The following is a 24521-nucleotide window of genomic DNA, read 5'->3' as shown; positions in this document are numbered from 1 at the left end:
GTAGATATATATAAAATGTACAAAAATATGAATCTAGTTTAGTAATGTTGTACTAAAGTAACGGAAACCTTACGATCTAATGTCATTATGAAACTATCTAACAAGGACGGAATAATATTACAAAATTTTGGTACTAAAATCTTGTGCAAGTCTCTTATACGTTTAAAATTGAGTAAGGTGTAACTCATGTACGAGATTCGAGTTGAAATCTTGTTTGAGATTCTTTTAAATACTGGCGTTTCTTGCGCTGAACGTTTGCCTCTACAAGGTAAAGTACACCAGCTAGAATAGTCAGTACGCTACCAACGACTGCCATCGCAAATGACCAACCGAAGAAATTGTTAGTATGTCCAGGCATCCAGCCTTCCGTGTTTCCAAAACAGGCAAATATGATTACTGCCAGTCCACCGCTGATACCAGCGATCAACAGTAGATACCCGATCGTTGTTATAAGTTGTACATAACGCTTTTGTTCGGGATCACAGCACAGGGTAAACAATAACGTCAGGATGAACGATGCCAAGCTCAGCAGGAGGCACACAGTGAAGAAAAACTGTGTTGCTATCATGAACGCTGTAAGAACAAAAGATCGTGAAATTACTCCGTTGAATTCGTCGATTGGCATTCGTAGGAACTTACGAGGGAGTAGAAATCCACGGATGTCGGAGTACCCTGCGGTGAAAGGATCGTAGACCCATCTGCAGCCGACGAAAAATCGTCTAGGCGCGTCCATTTCCTGCGGATTCGGAAGCGATCTGAAGCAGTGGGTCCAGAGACCCAATTTGTCAAGTTTTGCGCCAGTGATCCGATAATCGCTCACTAGCCATGCTGGTGTGCCGAACGCAACGCAAACGCAGACGAAAGCGACGATGAAAACACCGACGCCGATATTGCCGGAGAAGCTCCTCTTCTTCATCATGAAGGATCGTCTCGCGAACGATGGGAATCACGACGCAGAATACACCGCGCGCGCTGGACAATTTGAATTCACTGATCAAGTAAAGATCTCACGGTATTAACCACACCCAAACACGTTATGTTGTGTGTGATGACCATGTAGCGTACCGTCCAACCTAACCTTGTAAAACTGTGAGTATCCCACGACGAGTCGAGCCAGCAGTTATGTATTACAAGGAAAAGGTTCTCAATCTGTCGCTTCAGATGTGTGTCACACAGAGTCACATATGTAAAGGCATTGACAGAACATCTTTTCCCTTTTTCCTCATTCTAGTCGTATCGAGGATCTCCCATCGTCCGTAAAAAGAAAAACGGAGATCGTTTAAAATAAATGAAAAGGCAAGCTATTGAAAAGTTCTTGAAATATGCATTTGGAATTCTGAGCAGTCCAAGGAATAATGAACAGAGTCGTAAACTTAAGACTGTAAACTTTGCATGAGAATTTTTTATGCAAATCTCTATTGTACTCGTATTACGTCATTGTCGTTTCATCTAGATTATTTTTACATTTTCAAATGAGACGAATTATGAATGGAACGGAAACGTTGATATCTAATTTGCGTCATGCATTCGAGACGAATTTTTTAACATCGTAACTATATATAGTTTCGTGGATCTGCGAAACGAGAATTAAGAAGAATGTCAAATCCTTAGATTTGATGTTCTTTTTCTCGGAATAGGCGTATTCCCCCTGTTAGTGTGCTCATGATTCATCCAGTTGCAATTCATGATTTAATGAATTAAAGCAACGCCTTAATTCTTGAGTCATTAGATATTCGTCATTTTAATGATCTTTCGCTTAACCGTTATCAAATACCAAACGATCTTACGTACTGATAGTAACCCAGAGTTCCAGGGTGTGATCGATATAGTACAGGCGAAATTGTAGAAGCCGCTGATTAAAATAGGAGCTAAACTGGGTCAACGACTTACACCTGACATCGATCTTCGTGCACGCAATCTTAGTCGTAACTCACGTTGAATTATTTCCCCTGATAGTAAAATGGGTCACAGTTTGACCCCTGTTTACGCTTTAAAATCGAATTATTTTTCTCTATAACTTTTCTCTTCACTCATTAAAACTACACGTGTTCACAAGAAAATTAGAGAGGCAGACAGATTTTGAACAAGTTATTTTATTGTTTACAACTTCTCATACAATTTTCCGATATAAAAAGAATATAACAAACATATAATATTTGTTAAGGCCATGCAATTAGATTTCAGTTAAACAAGTAATACTAGTTATATGTACAAACTCCTAGTCTCTTCATAGAGCTTCTTACACCTATGGATGGAATCGTTACTTAATTATCTTACAGAACAATGTGTGCATAATATATTTGTGTAAAAACAGTTATACTGTTATAAAATACTTCTTCCAATATCATCTCTCCGTTTCATTAAAATATACTTAAAACATCATTGTGGTTCATAAGTTAAAAAAGATCTTCGAGTGTTACGTAGACAACACTTACAAAAATAATGAGTATAAATATCTTAGTCTTAAAAGAATCTGTGTGGAGCATACGAAAGAATGAGTCTACATATTTAAATTCACAGCGGAACCATGCGCTTGGAGATTGCATTTTGTCATTTTCTCTGAAGAAGAACTACGCTCCATTTAAATAGTTGTATGCGTCTTCTGTTCCTCGTGCAGTATCTTTTCTTGTTTCTTTCTGTGTCTACGACCTTCGATCAAGAACAGCATACCAGATGCAACTAGAATAAAGCTCCCTAATACAGCTAATGCATAAGACCAGCTAATATCATTGTGCTCCCAATTCGGCATCCAGTCTCTGCCGTCTCCTCTCGCACCAAATATTATAACGGCTATAAGGCCACAGATTCCACCTAACAACAAGTTTCCACCGATTGTCCATAGGAGCAATTGATATTTATCGTGATGCCGTGAGCAACACGTATATAATACAGTTAAGAAACCTCCTATTAACAATAAAGTCAGGCACAGAGTGAAAAAGAACTGCGTAGCGACGAAAAAGTCTGGCAGAAGGATGTCGTGAATTATATAGTATTCTTCCTCGAACACCCACCAGCATCCATAAAATTTTGTGTCATACAGATGATGCGGATGTTCAAATCCTTGGAAGCACACTTGCCACAAACCTATAAGAATGATTCTATCGTAATGCCACGTGAGATCCAAACAATGTTTTTTATTTTGCTACAGTTCCTTATTTGTCAATGAAATTACCGATTTTAATGAACTGCGGATTTTCCAATTTTCCGTCTGTTTCGAGCCAGTTGGGTGTGGTGAACGCGATCACAATTAAGATGAAAGCGATCGCTGTACATATAACAGCAGCTTTCCCGTTTCGTGTTTTACCCATTTTACCGTTTCCCTTCTTTTACACAAACTGTGCCGCAAATTTTGTTTTCAATTTGTATGTGACCAAAGAAATATTGTTTTTTTTTTTCGGCTACGGTTATGTCAAGTTATGTACACATACAAATATCCCGACTCTGTACACTAATGGGGCAATAGACGTCCATTCTTGAACTGTACACTGGCGGACCGCAGCGCTTCGCATGGCACATAACGTGATTAAACCTCCCTGCGCGGTCGTTCGAATAGAATATGGAATTATATAAGTGAATATGACACTTAAACATACGTGCTCTTTTATGTATAAAAATAATAATTCTACATTACTTATGAGTGTAATACTTCTATTTCTAGTTTGGTACGAGCCTACGGACATGCAGAAGGCGACGAAAGTGTTTGAGGCAAAGACGGAGTGGCGGCATGTGTTACATTTCATATCGCCGAATAGAGACGAGTTAATAGTGATCGGAAAATATTTTGGTATAAAGGTACCTGATAACAAATTGATCTTGGACTTGGAGGAGGTGAAAGCGATCGCAGAACAAGTTGCTGAATTCGTCCCGGTAGTTATAAGTACTTTGGGATCACAAGGAGTACTGGTAAGTTTCAGAAATTCGAACAAGGGTAATTAGGAATCTTAATAATTAACTGTTTGCAGGTAGTCCGTAAAGCCTTGGGAAACGCTCCTTTTTACGATAAAGAAGGTAAATTAATTACTCATAGCATAAGTTCACGTTTATATCCACCCTTGTCTTTCATTTCCGATGATCCTAATGAAACGTATAGCGTCAGTGGTTGCGGCGATTGCCTTACCTCCGGGATAATTTATGGTATTCATAAAAATCTTGATGAAACCGATTGCCTTTCGCTGGGTTTGAAAGCTGCTGCACTTTCGTTAACTTCATTAGACGCAGTTCCCGCTTCGCTTTCATTACTATCGAACGATACGAAATGTTGACGTATCACAGTTATTACAGACCCTTTGTGTGTGTAAAAAAGTATGTGCCTTACAAGTTTGAGTAAACGGACTAACTGCAATTATTAATTAATAACTAGATCGTTGATTTTAATATAGTTTTGGAACTCGATTTCTCTGGAGCCATTCCATTTTTTCAAATATTCGGGTATACCGGTCGGACTATTCATCAAGTTCCTTCTGTTTCCATTTTGCAACGAATTCGGGAACGTTAAATTTTCGTTTACACCCCTCGTAATTCATGTACCTAATTTTTCCGAATATATCCCTCTCTCCCCATCCATGATCATGAATACCACATATCGACCACACACAACCTAAGAAAATAAATAACATATAAATTGCCTTGAAGCAATCATTTTAAAAATGTTGTCATGGCACTGACCCACGTATCCATTAGGATCACAGCCATCTATACTGTATTTATTATTTAAGTAATTAGCCCATTCCAAAGCAATCTCAGGTGATTCGGTCCATTCTAATATTTTCTTCGCCCAGTACATCCTTAAAAAGCCGTGCATCTTTCCCATTGTTACCATTTGATTCTGAGATGCATTCCATAAGTCGTCGTGAGTCTGACAATTTTCTAACTGACTTAAAGAATATATATACTTCCTCTTATCCTTCCTAATCGAAATGAATCACAATGAGTTATATATAATGTATATAATTTTATAATAAACAAAATAAATTACCGATGTTTGTTCAATGTTTCTATTGCCCAAGGGTAGGCACCTTCTACGAGATCGTATTTGTCATTATAGAAACAAAAATTATCGCTAAGCTCTTTTCTAACGATAGCTTCCTCCATGAATGAATCAACCGACTGTTTATATAATTCTCTGTGCTCTTTTATTTCTAAAATGCAACGCTGTACCGACAGCATCCCGAAGTGAAACCAAGGTGACAAATTACTGATGACATTAGATAAGGGATTATTCCGTTGCTCAGCATATCTTTTCAAACGAGTCTCTATGAAATCTTCTAGTTCTCTTATGCTACTTTTATACCCAGGCTCAGCCCATTTAATTTCATCCTCTGGTTTACCTGCTTCTACATTATCCAAAGTTGTTTCCCAATTGTTACTTTGAAACTTTCCTTCTGTCGAATGTGGGTGTTTTACAACAGGAGGAAACTCTGTTAGGTATTCATCCAGTTTCGTATTTATTTTATTTCTGATCGTCCTGGCAGCAATTTCTTGCTTCGACGATGCATGCCAACATGGTACAATATTGTGAGCATCCACCTTTAATAGGGTTTAATATATCAAATGACGAATATTGATTAGGCAACTAAATGTAGTTGTATTTACTTGGCAAATGGGTACATCTTTAGGGAGATTCTTTTGTACGTCGTCGATCCATGACATAGGTAATTTTAATGGGCAAAAGTCTGCGATTACAGCTCCCATGTTGTACTTTTTTACAAACTTAAGGACGCTCTCATTTGGTTCACCATGCAAAAGATGAAAGTTTATATTTAACTCCTTACAGTCTTCCTCGACTTCCATCAAACCTTTCAAAAGAAACTTGTAATACCGCAAGGAAGCGTCGAGGAAGTTTGGCATTAGACAGAAACATACGTGCAGTGGTAGACTGTTTTTCAAAGCAGTCCTCTGCGCAAAAAGCATTGCCCAGTTGTCTAGAATTTTTATCAATTATTTCGATGCTGATATTATCCACAGAATTAAAGTCTCTGTTGCATACCTTGTAACCTAACGTCGCGGAACATCCAATACAAAATCCCGTTAGAATTTTCTTTAACATCATTGAAATTGCTCAAAAGCCGAATACGTTTTTTGTTGAAAGTATATGTCATTACGGACTCGGACGTCTAAAAGTGTATTCAAGATCGAACGTGGTAAGAGTCACAGATGAAAAAGGTAGATGAAAAAGTTTCCCTTACATTTTTTCGATTGTTTTCAAATTTTTTTAAAAGGTCACGAACTTTCCTACGCTTAGGTGGGCTCATCCACGACGGAGTTGATTTATCCATGCTGCTTTCGAGAAGTTTTAAGTACAAGCTTACTCCAATAGTTTTCAAACAAGTATTAAGTCATACTGCGCAATACAGATTTATGAGTTCATATCGTGGAGTACGTAAATCCATCCGTTAGAATGCGGTGAACTTGGAATTAGAAACCTGCTACATTAACAGCCTACTCTGATTGGTTATTCCCATAAATGAACAGAATTTCGTTGTGCAGGTCAAAGCTTTGTACATAGAATTTATCATCAAACGCGATTTAGATAAATTATCAGTCATTGCGAATTTATATCGGAATCCTAGAGTATCTATAAGTACAGGAAATCGTAAAAAGGATGGGTAAAAAATGACTGAACGATAGACACATGTACGGATCGCAAGAGTTTATTTCGATCCTCCAAGAAGACACAATATGTACAGTACATTCCTCACGTAGGCATAACTGTGTGGATATTAAAGAATTAATCACAGGATGATTCGTCGAATAATATATTGCAAGAGTAACCAAATGCGATATAGGATCTACAGGTATAAATCTTGGTTCTGTAATAATTAGGTTCTGAGCTTCTTCAGTTTCTGAAGAACTGAAGACGTACGTATGTTTCAGACAGAGGAATAGACTCGAGCAGCGTAAAGCTCGCTAATAAAATAAATAGATTACCTATTAATTAATTGCACCATTATCTTTATTCTTGTATCCTTGTCTAACTGGGCGAGTCGAAACGAACCTAGCGTAACCAGGCTTTTAACGCGGAACCTATACCTTGCGACACGTAGTAAAACACATAGAAAGTAGAAACGGAACGGTTTATTCGACAGAAGTAAACACCGTCTCGTCTGGACACACGCATCCACATGTACACGACCCATACAGGGTACGGATCCGCGATGCATTTCAGATTTCGGAGTGGCATGGCCACGGTATGACGAGGTTCACGTGGAGGGGAAACTACCAATGGAACGATAAATTGTCGGATCACGTGGTTCGCGACGCAGTCTGTGACCACGAACAGGACGAGGCGAAGGTACCGTCAACAGATACGAATAAACCGCCGAGAGAGAAGGTTAAGTTTGCGTTCTCGCTGGTCCGAAGGAGTAAGGAGGAACGATAGATCGGGAAGAGAGACAGCTGTACGGTGGTAGGCAACGAGAGAGATGAGAAACCGATAGAACGGTAGTAACCGTCCGCGAGAAGACAAAGGACGCGAGATACACCGGGATCAGTGATAGAGTGAGAACGGGATCGACGAGGAAAGGAGGAGGATAAAGGAAACGTGGGAGAAGATCGGGGAACTGGTGAAGAGGGGGAACGTGTGAGACGTGAGAGAACAACCGGACAGATTGGCAGACGGACCTGTCCGACTCGCAACTCGCGAATCTCGTGGCTGCTGCGTTTCAGCTGCTCAGCTATCCTGTCGTCTGTCCATTGAGGCACGTCGTTCGAGCACTAAAGCCGCGCGACATAGAGAACAGTAGATTCGGTTCAGTGTAGAGGAAAAGAGAAAGAAAAAGACGTACTACATAGCACATATACATTCGTATACACGCGTATTATACAAATTGTATATGTACACATAGAGGCAGAGAGAGAAAGAGAGATAGAGATAGAGATAGATAGCGAGAGTGAGCGAGAGAGAGAGGAACGGTAGAAAGAAAAGAGAGTAAGAGCGAAGCGGGCGCCGTTACGATAAAAGAAGTTTTTTCGAAGCGCGTATTTGGGAGCGTTCAATGGTCGAAGCAGCTATGCGCCACGCCGTTGTAGGGCTCTTAGCTAGCTAGTTCTGACTACGGGAGGTCTCGGGCCGCAGTTACGACCTCGAGAACGAGCGGGTTCGCCTCGCGAAGATGACCATAATAGTCTTTTTGATCGACACGTCGGCCTCCATGAATCAGAGGGCATATTTGGGCGGGCGACCCACGCTTTTGGACGTAGCCAAGAGCGCCGTGGAGACTTTCGTAAAGGTACGCTAGTCGAACAGCTTTCTCAGCCGGGAGATTCGATTTGTCGTCGTCCTCGTCGTACCGAGGTCGCACCGTTGCTGGAAAGCGCAACGTGTCTAACGAAGAACTCGCTGCCCGGCCGTCCGACACGATCTCTCACCGTCCGATCTGTTATTTTTGTTTTCAGGTAAGGCAAAGATCGCCAGAAAGCCGCGGAGATCGTTACATGCTCCTGACCTTCGAAGATCCGCCCCAGAATATCAAGGTATGCTTTCTTCGAGGCACCTCGCTCGCCTCTACGTTCGCATGTGTCTTTTCCTTATTTCTAACACCTCTGCGCTCGTTCCTTCTCGACACACGTACACGTACGCTTCCTATACTGAATAGCTGTTATGTAGGACCCCTGTGTCTCATGCATAAGTTACTTCACCGATCTATTATATTTACTGACGGATATCGTTCTCTACGAATGCATTCATGATACACGCCGTCTCGCACGATCGACCAGTCGATACGTTCGTGCGAAATTACCATACCATTCGTCCCCGTCGATTGCTGAATAATTGATATTCGCCAAGAAGGCAGCAAAGTGCACCGTGCACTTGCCGTATCTTCCGTTCTCCGTTACGGAAGAGCAGCATTGTGGGTAGCGACACGCGGGTGGGGGGTTTTATCCACGAGGACCTCGTTTTTTCTTTCTTACATGGGTGTCCACGCACGCGCCAAATTTACGAACTTGATCCACGCGGTCCCATCGCCAAGACGCGTTTCTTCGTTCAGCCGCTTATCTCGTTCGTTTCTTTACTCGCATCGATTTATGCGAAATACATTTTACAAGCTGATGCTAAGACCGATTTTCTTTCAGGATTGAGTATGGTGATCAGGCTGATGGCTCGAGAACGGGCCAAGTTCTGTTCAATATTGTTATAAGGATTAAGGTACTGTCGCCGGTTTAATAATGATAGAGAAGTGAAAAGAGTTTTCATGCGACAGTGGGTCCTGAGACAATAAAGAATTACCATGATTCCGGATGGAAGTTAGCATGGACCGCAGTGTTTCTGGCACGTTAATAGATAACGAGAGGACGGATACACGGATCCAATGGGCAACACGAGTGTTGTAACTTTTTTATGGCTATTCTTTATTGTCTTAAAGCTTAACGTTGCATGGAGGTTCTTCTCGCTCCTCCATTATTGCAGAACTTTAGTGACAGAACTCAAAACCTCGTAACAAACAATCACTTTATGTCTTTCTTGAACCACTAGCCTTATCATCATTTGTTACTTGCAATGAGAGTAAAGAACTCAAAGATTACAGAGACGTTCTCAATGTAGATGATATTTCAACTACTAATTTATGTGTCTCTTACAATTGTCAATAAACGTTTTTATGTACAATGTCTAAAGTCCTTGCAAATGTTTATTTCTAACATGTTTCATTCTGTGTATAATTGAATACAATTTTTTTCTCTTTTTTTAGGCCGGATGGAAAGAGAACTTGGCTACTTTTATGAATGAGCTTAAGAACTTGCAATGCGTCGGATTGACAACATTGGGTGCTGCTCTGAAGCATGCTTTAGACGTTTTAAATATAAATCGTATGCAGACTGGCATAGATACGTATGGACAGGGAAGATGTCCATTTTATTTAGAACCATCGGTAATTGTCGTAATTACTGATGGTGGAAAATATACAACTAACAGTGGAGTTAATCAGGATGTAACTATTTAACTTTACTTCGACTAATACAGATCATCATTTTGAAAAAGAACATCGGTACATTAAATGTTTCCATTGTAGTTCACGTTGCCAATGCATTCTCCTATACCTGGATCCGAGCTAACGAAAGAACCATTTAGATGGGACCAAAGACTATTCTCTTTGGTGCTTCGATTATCTGGAACTCCAGCTGTTGAGAGAGATACAGGTTTAGTGGCGAGCGATTCCTCTCCTATAGACGCCATGTGCGAAGTTACCGGAGGTACGAGAAGGGAATTCTTTATTATATTCTCATTCGCAAACAATGTTGATATAAAAAATTGTTCCTTACAGGCCGTTCGTATTGTATAACGTCGTTCAGGATGATGATGCAGTGTATAGACTCTTTGGTACAAAAAGTTCAGTCGGGCGTGGTGATCAATTTCGAGAAGATCGGTCCGGATCCTCCACCGTTAAACAACGAAGCGCAACACACCGAGGACGATGAAAATGAAGTCGATTCGAATGCAGCGAACGGAGCGCGAATGTATCCACCGAATCCAACGATGCCAGGAAACACAGCATGGCATTCATGCAGAAGACTGATATACGTTCCAAGATCCGCGCAGAAAGGTTTCGCGGTCGGATTCTGGCCGATTCCCGAGAGCTTTTGGCCCGATTTAAGCGCCAGTTCATTGCCGCCTAGATCGGCGCATCCGAACGTAAAGTTCACTTGTACCAGCCAAGAGCCTTTGGTGATCGAGAACCTTCCGTTCGATAAATACGAACTGGAACCTAGCCCGTTGACGCAGTACATACTGGCGAGAAAACAACCGACGATCTGTTGGCAAGTTTTCGTCGCCAACTCGTACAAATCGAGCGACGTTGGTCATCCTTTCGGATACCTGAAAGCGAGCACCAATTTAACGTGCGTCAATCTTTTTGTGATGCCCTACAATTATCCGGTGCTTCTTCCCTTGCTGGAAGAGTTGTTCAAAGTTCATAGATTGAAACCGACGAACGAGTGGCGAACTCAGTTTCAGAACTACATGAGGACGATGCCCACGTACTACGCGGCGGTATGTTTTGATAATGAATATTAATAATATTATCAAAATAACGAATTTGACTATGATTAACTTTGATAATGCGTTATATTTTTAATTTACAGTCCCTTAGGAGAGCTTTAACTAGGATGGGTGCACCTGCGCCATTAGCACAAACGTTGATACCTGATAACATGGATAATTCGCTGTCTTACAGTGTCTTAAATTATTTGAAGCGGTTGAAGAATCAAGCTAAGATCGAATTCGATAGACTTTGTAACGAGGTTCTTTCCAAGCAGCTTGCTACTGCGAACATGACAAAGAATCTAGCAAATGGTAGTACAACGGTGACTGAGGGAGTGAAAGTTGTTTCTAGAACTCCTTTAAAGAAAGATTTGGTAAACATTTTTTGTTAACGACTAAACTCGCACTAAATATCGGAATATTTATATTGGTTTTGTCCCGCTGACAGGTCTCGCACCCTTTATTACAAGACAAATTCACCGGATTAAGGGATCAATTAAACGAGTTCGGTGGCTTCGTAGTCGGATTAGTTCGGAATCAACAACGCAGCGCGCACAGTTATAGAAATGCGTTCGACGTTCCCCGGAAATCCCTTTTAGATCAAGTAGTTCGAATGCGTGCCAATTTCCTGCAACCAGGACTATTGCATACAAAATTGCTCGATGACGATTACGTCCACTCGATGCCCTTAGCACAAATGGGGAACTATCAAGAGTATTTGAAACGCATGACTCCACCATTGAGAGAAATAGAGAGTGCTCCAGTTAGACAACATATGTTTGGTAAATGTTTAAAATGTTTAGATCGAATTAAAATTGTAATTACGCGGGCGTAACGCTAACGTGTTTATGATATGATTTCAGGTAATCCATTCAAGATAGATAAGAGGATGATGGTCGACGAAGCGGACATCGATATGGTTGGCGCAACGTCTTCAGCTTCCAAGAGTGGTCTCAAGCGTACGTTGCCTGCGTCGGACGGAGGAGGGTCACTTGCGTCGAAACCTCCGCCAAATAAACGGAAACCCGGCCCGATTCCTAAGGACGTAGTCATACGGAGACCATCCTATACACCACCGAACTCTCCACCAAGTTCTCCGGTACCATGGATCGACGATACGAAGAATCAAGTGATTCCTACTGCCGATACGAGTCAAGTTCCATCGAACACGAATCCCACGCCGAGTGCGTCAAATGCGCCTTCCGTCAATTCGCCTGAGAAACTGGTAAACGGGCTTGCGGAGATGCCGACGATACCGGTCTTCGAACCGATCTCCGTGGAACACACGAACAATCACATGGATGCCAACCCGCCAACTTTGACACCGGTAGTTAACAACGTTGACGCACCTAAGATCGAAGTGAAGACTGAGAACGTCAAGACGGAGAACGTTAAGAACGACTGCAACAGACTACCTCCGAACGAGTGTTTCGATAATAGTGTGAAAGTTGAGAATTCGATCGACGAACGATTGTCGAACCACGTCGAGGAGAAACGCGACTCGAAGATAGAGAAAGAGAAGGTTCTGACGAAGAAGGAATTGGAAGATATTAGGAGACATAACTTGTCCGTGAGGGAGCTTGTATATAAAGAAGTACGAAGAAGAGGTACAAGTAAGTTGATATCGATTATTGTATCGGAGTATATGATACCGTTCAAGTGTCTAATATGGTTGATTTATGAAATAAGAGGACTTATTTCATATAACTAGTCGTTTCATGAATTAACGGTAACATATATAGCGATATTTTGTAAGTAAATAGGTGGCTGCGTGGAACATTGCGGTACCAATAATTCTAATATTGTTTCAGATTATGCGACACTATTTTCACACTTACACCAAATTCAAGGGACTCTAGATATACGACTTGCGTTTTTGCGAGATATCGTGAAAGAATCATTACGGTTCAAAAGACGTAATTTGGCATCGTTATTAGAAGAATACTTGAAAACTGTACAGGAGGATACCTGGACTGTGAACCACAAGGTGAATCACAATGGTGCCACGAAAATAAGTTAAAAATCGGTCGTATCATTATTCCGATAAGAAATTATTGGACGATGCGGAAGCAAAGCGTACGAATGTGGATAATAAGTATCAGAAAGCTAAAAGCAAGTCGTACATCTGTAAAGAGATAAACGTTTTAGCGTTTAAGGATGTATGTTGTCAAAGCTCGTGAAGTGATAATTGTTAAATCTAATAACGAAACGAAATAGCATTCTGTCAACCAGGGAGATAGGTTTTCAGATTCAGTTTTAATTTGTTTTTAGGAAAGGGTCGCTTCGCTTTGTTAATGTACAGTTGGTAGAAATACGTATTGCGTCTTTTTTGCGGATTTTCTGAAAGCGTGTATTCGGACAATAAAGTTTCCTCTTAATAGCGTCAACTCTTACGAATCATGAGTTTCGACACATAGATAATTTTGTTTTCTATTCGTTTATTAAGTATTCAAAAACATTTTAATTAAGATGTCCAATCATTCGTTATTAGTTATCAACGTGCTATATAAAATGTAATCATTTCCATTTATTACGTTTGATATTATTAATAACAGTATGCCTTTTGGCACATCTTATAATATTTCTTTTTTTTATCAGACAGAGGATTTATCGTGTGTAAAAGTCTTGAATGCAGGCATTTGAGACGCTTACACGTCTGTAATTCCTAAATCCTTGTACTTTTTAAATAAATCAATAACGTTGTGAAAACAGTTATATGGTCATTCGAGCATCATAATTCTACCAGCTGCGCAATAGGGATTATTTGACAAATTGGAATAGAAATATTTACGTATTTCTTTGATTGTGTCTCTTCCGTTACTATTGTTCTAGCGTACAGTATTGTGATCTTAGATTATAAATACAGAAATTGATCGACGTATCTACATGTAATATACTCTGTAAATTTCGTTGTGTATATTGTGAATATTATAAATTGAAATTTGAGTCATTTCTCTGAACAAACTGAAAGACGCTTATAGGCGAGTTTAGAAATTGAATACATATCTTTTGTTTAAGGAAAGATTGTAAAGGAAAAATTACATTTTATAAGTAGGAGATACTATATTATATTTTATCGTGTAATCTTTCAAATTAAAATACTTTCAAAGTGGACGTTGTTCAACACCGTCGTGAATCTTATTTTCTTCAAATTAAGTATACGCGGCAATGGTTTTTTAATACATGAAAAATATTGTAAAAAGAAGAAATAATTAAAACATTTTCCAGTGAAGGGTTGACAGTGCCTAATGCTATTAAGGATCAGCGTAAAATGAAACTGTATTTATTTTTTAACCCGCCACGTTTGTTCCAGTGTAACACGAATTACAAGACGACAATATATTGAATTTGACTTGAAATTAAAATTTCGAATTCGAAAAGCCACAGAAAACAATGCGTAACGTGTGCATACACAAAGATTTGTTGTTCCACGATGAGTAAAAAGTGGGTAACGAGTGGGTTGAAAGATATACAGCTATAGGGATGATTTATATAAGTAATAAATGATGTACAAATCACTTGTTACTATCTATAAGAGGTGACAATGATTTCATCGATTATTACACAGATTGTCCTGAACTGAGCAGGAGGATTATCTTACCTATTCATCAGACAAATAAATCATGAACATTCGTACTAGAAACATGTCCCCTACAAGAATCCATCTATTCTCTGCTCACTTTGTCATTCGTCAATGTAAAACATAAAGGAAGATCATGCTAACTGATGGCAACATATCATCCGTATCAATTAATAGAATTTAAATATAAAGGGGCATTCTTTTTATTCTCTCCCAAGAGCATTTTTATATGAACGTTACAATTGCTGCCCTTTTATATTTAAACACGACGATGTGAGTAAGATAATCGACCTGAGACTTTCTGCAGGACATTAAATATCTATATTCTACTCTTTATAAATCTAGTAGTAAAATTGTATATCGGATATTATTTATTAATTAACATCGTTAAACGTTTAATAAATTATTTTATAATAACGGAGCTTAGCTGAGTCTCGACGACGATGATGCTAGACGCTTATTGGCTCCAAAGAAAAGTTAATTAAAGAAGTTAAATAAGTATGACACAAAGTGCGATTCTATAACAGAAATAATAGATAAATAAAGTGAACGAAATTATAATGAAATAATAAGTAACGCAGTTGTGAAATTTTTGTTATCAAAAATGTAATTGAACCAGATGAATTTTTCAAGATAATTATAGAACCTGCCTAAATACTGGAAGAACACTGTATGCTATTTTCATTAAGCCTTTTGTACGTTTATAAACGAATGCTTGTTTGTAATTGTTTTATGAATCGAATAATGTAAAAATCATTTAAGTACGAAAACTGTACAAATTTATTATTTTTGCACGTTAAGAAGAAGCCTGAACTTTATATTTTTAACTGAAACATCAGGGGAATAATAGTGTTTTACCATGTTTTTGTGCCCTGCAGTCTATTAAAATGATTTTACTTTTTCCATGAAGTATCTCGACTTTCCTTAAATGTTGTTACTTATTGCGTTCACCTCATGTGTTGTTCAGAAAACTTTGACCTAAAAAAAATTGGTCTACTCGTTCAAAGTGATTCCTAACCCACTTGGCACACACACATGCAAACATTAACTGAACTTGGCGGCCAAGTGTCGGTGGACACGAAATTTACGTTATACAATCTCATTCAAGCTCGCGTGACTTTATATTCCCATCGAGTTCTCATTGTTAATAGACATCTGTAATATTTATTTATTTATTTCCGTTTTTCCTGTCTCTTACATTCAGTAATATCATTTTGAATGAATAAAATGTAAGACATCGATCATCAGTTTGGTTTAAAAACTCGCGAATTAGAACTTTGCTTTATTATACATTTTCGCAATATAGTTAATTGTAACTAACAAATATCAATAGTCTGTGTAATAAGAAACACTTTGTCAGTCACTCTACTTTTGGAACAAACAGAATTGTTAATAGATAATGAAAGAAAACGAGACGTATCGATACTCGTAATCGATACGGTAGACTTTTAAAAAAATTGGCAAGTAGGATATGTCCTTTGGTAGGGATGAGAGACGGTGGCCGACGAGAGGTTCACATCAAAATGGCCGCATTTTAGTCTACAGACGATTTTTCTTTACTGTTTGCCAATAGCCGCATAAAGGGCCTGGCAGTGTTCCCTAAAGTGGCAGATCTGTTTCGCTGGAAATTTCGTCGTCGAATAAACTGAAAATTTTCGTGAAATAGAACAAACTTTGGTAAGAAAATTCTACCGCATAATTTCGTTACCAAATAGCCGGGCCAAGCCCATTGTCTATTGACTGGTTCATTTAGAAAAAGGACAATTCTCTTTCACACGATTAATCACGTTACGTCTACTGATTACGAAAGATTTTATAAATCGAATTCTCCTCACGAATATTGCTATTTAACGGTTGCTTCTACTGTCAAACACATGCCCGGAATTTAATCATTTTGTTTTTAAAACTGAAGCCATTGCAACAGTTTAATTCTAAGAACAGACAATGCTCGGTACATAAAATTCTATCATTCTATCATTCAGAAATGTCGGTCTCGTTCGTATTAATGTTTACCCTCATTTAGTAATGTTTAATCGAAAGTATGTCAGTCAGTTAAATTAGAAGTATATACTTAATATATTTGTTACTCACAGGGTTTGCATAACATTTTTACAAGATGTTACGTCAGCAACATCATGCGATGCAAAACCAGCTTAGAGATCACAGCAGGTGCGTTGTGTCTTCTCTAACATCGAAAAAATGATGTTCTTCGTTATTTAAAAGATAGTGCAATGTATATAATTACTGTGTTCGATGTCTGATTAGAATGGGCGGTCCGATGCGTCCTATGCAGCAGGCAAGTATGGCCCCTTTACATCAGCCTCAGCATCCGATGCCGCATCGGAACCCGCATCAACAAATACTGTCCATGCCCCCCCATCAACAACATATTCATCACATACATCACCCTGGACCCCCACATGGAAATCCGAGGCAACCAATGTTGATGAGCATGAATGCACACAATACAAACGGTAATATCAAACGAACAGAAGCCTGAACCAGTCGTACCAGCAGTGTATCAACTTGAACTTCCTGGTTTCAGGCACGATGGTCAGTGTCAGTTTGAACGATCAAGCAAACACTGTCTCTGTGACTCTACAAAATCCGAACGTGCAGCCACCGCAATATGCTCAGCAGCAGAACAGTCAACAGAATCCACCTCCGCAACAGCAGCACATTCAACAACAGCAACAACAGATCATAGAATCGAATAAATCAGTTACGAACGAACCGAACAGTGTAGAGTCCAGGGATCAGAATTCGCCTAATCAAGGTCACGTCAGCGTGACCGATTCAGCTTTGGCAAACATGAAAGAAAAAACACCGATGTGCTTGTTGAATGAGTTAGCACGTTTTAATAAGATTCAGCATCAGTATAGATTGACCAATGAGCAAGGACCAGCGCACAAAAAGCGATTCACGGTAACGCTGAAGCTGGGGGAGGAGGAATACGTTGCCGAGGGTCCTAGTATAAAGAAGGCTCAGCATAGCGCAGCGACTGAAGCGTTGACGAAAACATGGTATCAGCGACCTCCCCCGAAGCCTACAAAGGCGATGAGGGTCGGCCATCCGGGAAAATGTTTCACCGGAGCTGGTAATTCCACGTTACATCTTTATTAAACCCTTGAGTAGATTCGACAACACAGCGCGTGATCGTTCGTTGTAGGAAACTTGCCACCGACCGTCGAGTTAAATTCTTTGGCTATGAAGAGAGGCGAAGCCACTGTGTATACTTTCAGGCAAGCTCCGCCGGCAGGACTGCAACAATACGTTTCTAACAGTTACATGGGCCACTTCCCTCGAATATTGAATCCACGTTTGCCGGCGTATAATCGCGGTTTCAACGCGGAGCCTCAATTATATCTTGTGTCTTTAAAAGTAAGAACTTTGATGAAAAGAACGACTACCGTTTCCGTACAGATATTTGCAGATACCGTATCGATTTGTAGGTAGGAGAACGTGAATTCATCGGGAAAGGCCTGACTGGTCAAGCAGCGCGACACGATGCTGCGAGTAAAGCTTTAGAACAGTTGCGGCAGTTGCCATTGCCGGAGGAAGTGACGAACAGTTGTAACCCAGGCGAAAACGGTACGATGGGCGAACCGAAGGATCCTATCGCGGAGTTGAAGAGTCCGGTATCGTTGGTTCACGAGAAAGCTCTGAAGCGTGGTTTACCCGTGAGTTTCGAAGTTGTCTCGGAAATTGGTAAACCTCACATCCGAACGTTCAGGACAAAATGCACGGTCGGAGATAAAGTCACGTTAGGAGAAGGACCATCAAAGAAGGTAAAACATTAAATTGTATAGTAAAGTAAAAGGCACGCTTTCCTTTCCCGATTCCTATGACGTAGGTATCGAAGAGACACGCGGCCGAGTTTATGTTAGAGGAGCTTAATCGTTTGCCGCCTTTGCCGGAAACTATTCAAAACCGTTTGGTACGAGTGAAACGTAAACCGCCGGCAACGAAAAAGAAGTCGAGGAACCTCATAAAGGTTTACCAAGAGCCACGCTCCGAATCTGACGCCGCGGAGGAAGTTAATCCGGTTTCGCGATTAGTTCAAATACAGCAGGCTAAACGAGAGAAGGAACCGGTCTACAATTTGATCGAAGAGAAAGGCGCGCCGAGGAGAAGAGAATTCGTGATGGAAGTCACTATGGGACAGCATTCTGCTCAAGGAATGGGTCCGAATAAGAAATTGGCTAAAAGAGCCGCGGCGGAGGCCCTCTTAGCGCAATTGGGTTACAGCAAACCGCAGCCGCAACCCACGAAGCCATCTATTAAAACAGGAGATAGCGAAAGTTCTGAACAGAAACCTAGAAAAGTTACCTTTTTAGAAGATGAGCAGATTAATGAAACTCAATCTCATCAACCAGTAGGAGGTAAGACTGTGAGAATCACATTATTGTTTATACGCGTACACCTTTTTTCAAGTTTATCTCCGTTTGCCAGGAACAATCGGACGTCAGTTGGTACCCGGACTATTATTAGTGGACGGAGGTCAAGAATCTAAACTAGGTAGCGGACCTAGCGTACAAATTGTTGCCGAAGAACTACGAGGACAACAACAACAGAATCCAGCTACTGCTTCTCCCAAAGATCAGTTAAAATATCTTTCTCAATTATTTAACTTCAGCGTGGAATTCAATGATTTCCCAAAGGTAAGACACAATCACGAAAACCTTGTTTTGATCGATGAACGAGGGATGAACGATTGATTTCAGGGAGCGGTAAATAAGGAATACTTGTCGCTTGTTACGTTGAGCACGGATCCACCACAAGTTTGTCACGGGAACGGGCCGACGAGAACGGCGAGCCGAAATCAAGCAGCACTGAAAGCTCTGTGTACTTTAAGTAAGCTGGGTCTCGATAATGCGTCCAATTCGCAAACGAAGAAAGATAAAGGTGCGTCCGGAGATGGAATACACATTAGCATTCAAGTTAAAAATAACATTATGGATGGAGCTATGGATAAGTAATTACATAGTACATAAGGTTTACGTATAAGTTCAATTTACATTGCCCTTTAAGGCATTGCAAAGGAAACTGAACATAAAAGTATTCCGTAAAATCGCTGATGAGAATAAGATGTGTTTGAAAATTTATCGGAGGTTTAATACTGACCTTAAATAATCAATATTAAATGTTAATATTATCTAATGAATTTTCATATTAATAATTTGGTCCGATTTAGTATTATTATTTTTTTTTAATTTATCGAGTAGGTTCAGACGAGTGTATTGATATCCTGTTCCATCATTCTGTGTTTGTTAATATTTTTTTTTCATTATTGATCAGGATTACCGAATTTTATTATAATGTACATGTTGCTTTTATGTATCCTCTCTAAATTAATTTTTTACCTAGTATTAATCATGTGTTCTATTTTTATTAATATATTTACATATAATTACAGTTGTTGAATGAACTAATCGGAGGGAAATTGACTCTTCGCGATCTATCTCTCTGGGCCTTATTGCACGGTAACTTCAAACATTGAATCACCGATGACTCTCGATCTTCACACATTAATGCCATTGCTTCTTTAACATAACGGATCGCAGATTTTGAAGATCAATAGCTTTTTGTGAAGGATCAATCTTTTGCAGTGCCTTAATCGCATCGAAAAGTTGCTCAAGCACCAATAGATGCTGAATCCGTTATATTCAGTCGTCCCTCTTCCGCTTGTTCCCCTTTTATTGGAGCTGATTATTCCCGATAGTTTTTGACAAGCTTCTGTAACGATCACATGCACTGTAACCCGTGGGCAAAACCACGTAATCGAGTGTATACAATTAAAATTGCTTTTTTTTACTGCAGTAGCGTTTATTTTTTTTACGATCGTATATATTATTGGTGCTTGATCAAGATTGTGATCCTAGCAGTGCTCGATCGACTCTATTATATTTATTGTAACAATTTCATTGATAGGACCACAATCAGAAAAGAAACTGTAAACTGTTTAGACATCGTAAATGAAATGGTCATTTGCCAGAGAATCGTGGTACATGATCATGAAAGAAACAATGTAGAAACGTTATTTTAAGCGAAAAGTACGGAAATCTGAGATGAAATGCGGCCATCTCTTGGTTTCTCTATTTAATCCTTGGCTTTCTCATTCTTGTGAGTAAAATGTCTATTATGTCCTATTACCTAATACGAGCGTGTAAGAACCAGCGAAGTAATCACATCAAATCATCGTCCGCGTGAATCGAGAAAACTCTGTTACCGTTTTGTTAAACAAAGCGGAATCAATCGCGTTTTGTCGAAAACGAGATTCGATGAAAATCTGAAGAGGTTGCGCATTTCAAGTGTCCCCAACTGAGTGATCGAACCGTTTTTTTTTTTTTTTTTTGTTTATTGTCAGATTCGCGTTTCAGAGTTCAGAACTCGTGCTATTTTATCACTCTGGACTACTATACGCTAAACAGGTTTACAAGACTAGACATACAGCAATGGTAAAAGAAATGTAAAAGTTGCAGACGTTGGTTGGGGACTCTTTAAACGTACTCGACTATTTTGCGAGTTTCCATTTCCAAATCTCTAAAATCGAGAAAAGGTAATGTGATATATTCATATTATTGGCCCAATTTGCTTTTGAATGGGGCCTAGAAGCATTCTGGGGTCATATTCGTATTTTACAAGTTATCGAGAAGTAAAGGAAACGAAAATTTTCATACACCCGTCGTCGAGTAAAATGGCTGAAAGATGATCCGGGTGTATCGGAAATTGTAGCTAAGGTGGTAATAATTCAAAATTTGTCTCGTTGCGTCACGATCATTAAACGAAATCAGTTTGATTTGAACATGTAGTTAAGAATTCCGGTGAGATAATAAGTTTCCGTGGAACAACGTCGAATTTTGTCTTATTGCCGGTAGTTTGTAACGATGCTGAAGTGATGATCGAATGGAGAGAAGAGTATCTAATAATGAATGAAGATAACGTCGATGAATAGACTTAGTTCTGTCTATCTAAGAACAATATAATATCGTGTTTCTCGCGTAAAGAAGACTTATCTTATATTCATTATTCTTACTGTATCAATGATTACTTCGATGTTAATGAACAGATGTAAGGAAGAGATTTTTAAATTTCGGTAAACGTGTTAATTAATTTTCCACGAAAACATGCAACACACGATAGGAAACAAAATAAGGATTGCTTGTATATCGTTTATAATACTTTTCTCTTTCAAATAATTTCCTTACGTAAAGCGATACCTTCCGAATAATTTGTAGATCAATCAAGAAACAATTAATGAACGTTCCTTTTTCTGAGATATATTGCTTCGTAGATGGGCCTTCCCTCTGCGCGTGGGATTCACTGTTTCGAAAGAAATAGGATAAAACGGATATAGCAGCGAGATCATACCTCTTGGGTATGACGCTCGCAGCGAAATAAGTGAAACAGGAATCCTACGAAAGTGTAATCCTCTCGGAGGACCTATTTTATCTGCGTAAACTGTAATACAATAGTTAGTCGTAACGATAAGCGAATAAAGTATTAATTACTGGAGATATGTGAGCTATCTCCGCGGGATACAGGCAGACATGATACCGAGATAAACGCATTAGAATAAAGAAAAAACATAATATTCTAAACATTTATTTTACGAATAACGCTTTCCCATTGAGTCTGTAACTATCGGACAGTTCTAATACTGACACCAAGGTCTATATCTATCTGATTATCATTAAATTGTAAATCATTGAATCGTAGCGATACACTTACGCCTCTTTTTCTGTTCCATTTTATTGATAAATAAATGCACAAAACTTTGAATTCACAGTACCTACTTTAAACAGTTCAAACATTTGTTGTTTCTGTCCGAACGTGAACCGTTGAATTCGATTGAATCGACGTACCGATAGTTAAAGAAATAATTTCAATGAAAGCGAAGAAGAACACGAATGAGTCGTTTAAGAATGTATGTCGGAAAATTAACAGGATTCGTTAATTTAGCCTTGTAATGCTATACAATACGGCGAACGATTAGAACGTTATTTTCTAAACGATGTAGCTATGCAAACCGTAATACGATCATTGTTTTTAACGTTGCGGTATGAGAAATGAAAGTCGCGCTTGAAGCAAGTATTATTATGTTCGTTTCTCTTATTCATTCCGTAAGAGAATACTACAGATATGTAAAATGTGATTTTTCAGTAATTATCGTCGAACAAGATATGTATGATTGTATGAAAAGGAAATGAACTCGAATGTAGACTGTGGCAGTAAAGATTTTACATGTACGGATAATGTTTTTTTATGCTGGAAAATCGTTGACTCAGTTTTGAAGGAAATGATTGTTTCACACGTAGGTATCTACCGCTTATTTAAACTTCATCGGTTTGTATTTGACATCAATAAACGATTGTAAAAACGTTTCTCTGGCATTTATCATTTGTTTTATAAATCGGGTATTTCCTATTGAGCACGATCTTACGGGGAGTAGTAGGGTCGTGCGTCGGACGCGGACAAAACCGAAGTCGAGACAATCGATTGATCTCTGACACTGATGTCGCTGTAAATCTAACGGCAACATTGATCAAACACAAATGTTATAGGTTATCTTCGTTGGAAAGTATATTTAGTCAAACAAATTTCACAAATAAGATGTCGATTTAAACAATAAACGTTTTATGTTCACCGAATGATGCCAAGTGCTACATGGAATTCAAAACTAAAATTACTTGAAACATGTGACATCTCAGCGAGCCTCGCGTAAATACAATGAAAGGTTAAGGTCGTGGACGAAAACGAAAGTACATAAAACACAAAATTTATCGAATTCTTCAGGCGTATATTTTAGTTTTTATTCGCAAGACGAGTAACCGAGGGAACGTTTTTTAAGAAACTCTGTTCAAGAAAAAAGCGACAAGTGAACATGTTTAAGAACACGTTTCAAAGTGGATTCTTATCAATCTTGTATAGCATCGGTAGCAAGCCGCTACAAATTTGGGACAAAAAAGTAAGGAACGGGCACATAAAACGAATCACGGACAATGACATACAGAGTTTAGTACTGGAAATATTAGGCAGCAATGTCAGCACCACGTATATCACCTGTCCAGCAGACCCTAGGAAGACTTTAGGTATAAAATTACCATTCTTAGTGATGATAATCAAGAACTTAAAAAAGTATTTTACCTTCGAAGTTCAGGTAACGAGAAATTCCATATTTTTAATACGTACCCTGTCTAAAACTGCTCACTAATCGTAGATGCTTTGATCTAGGTAATCGACGACAAGAATGTACGCCGTAGATTTCGTGCTAGTAATTATCAATCTACAACTAGAGTAAAGCCGTTTGTCTGTACAATGCCGATGAGACTGGATGACGGATGGAATCAGATACAATTTAATTTAGCCGACTTCACTAGACGCGCATATGGAACGAATTATGTGGAAACGTTAAGGGTTCAAATTCACGCAAACTGTAGAATAAGAAGAGTATATTTTTCAGATAGATTGTATTCCGAAGACGAACTGCCTGCAGAATTTAAGTTATTCCTGCCGATTCAGAACAAGGCAAAATGTTAAGTTCCCAATCATCCCCATAAATGCATCAGATGAAATGTTTAAGCAAAGAATAAACCAGAAATATTTATAAAGCGATCAACTCTGTGATTTTCATTTGCAATTCTCATTTATTTAGTACTTGTATATATATTTATTTGTATATTTTATCGGTTCTATTTCATACTCGAGGATAGTCGACAAAATTGTAAACAGGCAAAATGCCCTTCATTAAATATATTTCATCCTCATCGAAGGATAGGAGAACTTTATTTAATAATTTCGACGAGATGTACGAAATACATAATAGTTTCAGTTGAATGTATTTTATCTTTAATAAAAGTTACATGTATTTTTCACGAAAACTTAAATTTACTTTGTACTCTCATTCAAATATAATTCCAAGAAATTAAAAACAAATTTTTCATGTTCTAAACGAAGCTCGATTTA

The 24521-nt window shown here is 38.9% G+C and overlaps 7 protein-coding genes across 14 annotated transcripts in view; 4 read left to right on the top strand and 3 right to left on the bottom strand.

Moving 5' to 3' along the window:
• LOC108632104 (pseudouridine-metabolizing bifunctional protein C1861.05) overlaps positions 1-4288 on the top strand; it is a 31958-nt gene extending 27670 nt beyond the window's left edge. For all 4 annotated transcript variants that reach the window (XM_026819466.1, XM_026819468.1, XM_026819467.1 and 1 more), the window contains 2 exons: positions 3659-3903; positions 3963-4288. In XM_026819466.1, the coding sequence (XP_026675267.1) occupies positions 3659-3903; positions 3963-4262 (545 nt within the window). In that variant the 3' untranslated portion in view covers positions 4263-4288. The remainder of the gene's footprint in view (positions 1-3658; positions 3904-3962) is intronic.
• On the bottom strand, positions 7-1520 carry sinu (claudin family member sinuous). The gene is made up of 3 exons (XM_018036437.2): positions 1079-1520; positions 640-972; positions 7-573 (listed from the first exon to the last, which is right to left on the bottom strand). The coding sequence occupies exons 2-3, from the start codon at positions 917-919 to the stop codon at positions 185-187; spliced, it is 669 nt and encodes a 222-aa protein (XP_017891926.1). The 5' UTR covers positions 920-972; positions 1079-1520; the 3' UTR covers positions 7-184.
• On the bottom strand, positions 2076-3565 carry kune (claudin). The gene is made up of 2 exons (XM_018036438.2): positions 3173-3565; positions 2076-3084 (listed from the first exon to the last, which is right to left on the bottom strand). Exons 1-2 carry the CDS (start codon positions 3306-3308, stop codon positions 2582-2584), a joined length of 639 nt encoding a protein of 212 aa, XP_017891927.1. The 5' UTR covers positions 3309-3565; the 3' UTR covers positions 2076-2581.
• A 129-nt stretch (positions 4289-4417) lies between the features above and the next one.
• LOC108632106 (deoxyribodipyrimidine photo-lyase) lies at positions 4418-7147 on the bottom strand. Its single transcript, XM_018036431.2, has 7 exons — positions 6928-7147; positions 6186-6425; positions 5987-6113; positions 5593-5921; positions 4976-5526; positions 4666-4907; positions 4418-4597 (listed from the first exon to the last, which is right to left on the bottom strand). The coding sequence occupies exons 2-7, from the start codon at positions 6273-6275 to the stop codon at positions 4443-4445; spliced, it is 1494 nt and encodes a 497-aa protein (XP_017891920.1). The 5' UTR covers positions 6276-6425; positions 6928-7147; the 3' UTR covers positions 4418-4442.
• Positions 7148-7306: 159 nt separating this feature from the next.
• On the top strand, positions 7307-15464 carry IntS6 (integrator complex subunit 6). Of its 3 annotated transcripts, none has more exons than XM_026819465.1 (9): positions 7307-8228; positions 8395-8472; positions 9687-9926; positions 10008-10188; positions 10260-10984; positions 11077-11349; positions 11424-11757; positions 11839-12582; positions 12787-15464. In XM_026819465.1, exons 1-9 carry the CDS (start codon positions 8112-8114, stop codon positions 12993-12995), a joined length of 2901 nt encoding a protein of 966 aa, XP_026675266.1. In that variant the 5' UTR covers positions 7307-8111; the 3' UTR covers positions 12996-15464. The 3 variants fall into 3 exon arrangements, with proteins under 3 accessions (XP_026675266.1, XP_017892123.1, XP_017892124.1); XM_018036634.2 differs by having other exon boundaries at positions 7309-8228; positions 11839-12588; XM_018036635.2 differs by lacking the exon at positions 7307-8228 and adding an exon at positions 9073-9145 and having other exon boundaries at positions 8390-8472; positions 11839-12588.
• Positions 15465-16039: 575 nt separating this feature from the next.
• On the top strand, positions 16040-22939 carry stau (double-stranded RNA-binding protein Staufen). 2 transcript variants are annotated; one of them, XM_018036395.2, is made up of 10 exons: positions 16040-16232; positions 16649-16724; positions 16821-17029; positions 17101-17652; positions 17725-17936; positions 18008-18343; positions 18409-18937; positions 19008-19216; positions 19280-19460; positions 19972-22939. In XM_018036395.2, exons 2-10 carry the CDS (start codon positions 16672-16674, stop codon positions 19980-19982), a joined length of 2292 nt encoding a protein of 763 aa, XP_017891884.1. In that variant the 5' UTR covers positions 16040-16232; positions 16649-16671; the 3' UTR covers positions 19983-22939. The 2 variants fall into 2 exon arrangements, with proteins under 2 accessions (XP_017891884.1, XP_017891883.1); XM_018036394.2 differs by having other exon boundaries at positions 19280-22939.
• Positions 22940-23040: 101 nt separating this feature from the next.
• Positions 23041-24442, top strand: Bug22 (cilia- and flagella-associated protein 20). Of its 2 annotated transcripts, XM_018036405.2 has the most exons (3): positions 23041-23317; positions 23407-23715; positions 23790-24442. In XM_018036405.2, exons 2-3 carry the CDS (start codon positions 23440-23442, stop codon positions 24093-24095), a joined length of 582 nt encoding a protein of 193 aa, XP_017891894.1. In that variant the 5' UTR covers positions 23041-23317; positions 23407-23439; the 3' UTR covers positions 24096-24442. The 2 variants fall into 2 exon arrangements, with proteins under 2 accessions (XP_017891894.1, XP_017891893.1); XM_018036404.2 differs by having other exon boundaries at positions 23041-23715; positions 23790-24174.
• Positions 24443-24521: the final 79 nt, after the last annotated feature.

Source organism: Ceratina calcarata, unplaced genomic scaffold (genome assembly GCF_001652005.2).
Source record: "Ceratina calcarata isolate Rehan_Ccalc_2016 unplaced genomic scaffold, ASM165200v1 scaffold151.2, whole genome shotgun sequence".
In the NCBI taxonomy this organism is placed as follows: domain Eukaryota; kingdom Metazoa; phylum Arthropoda; class Insecta; order Hymenoptera; family Apidae; genus Ceratina; species Ceratina calcarata.
This window is presented reverse-complemented; position numbering and strand designations above follow the sequence as displayed.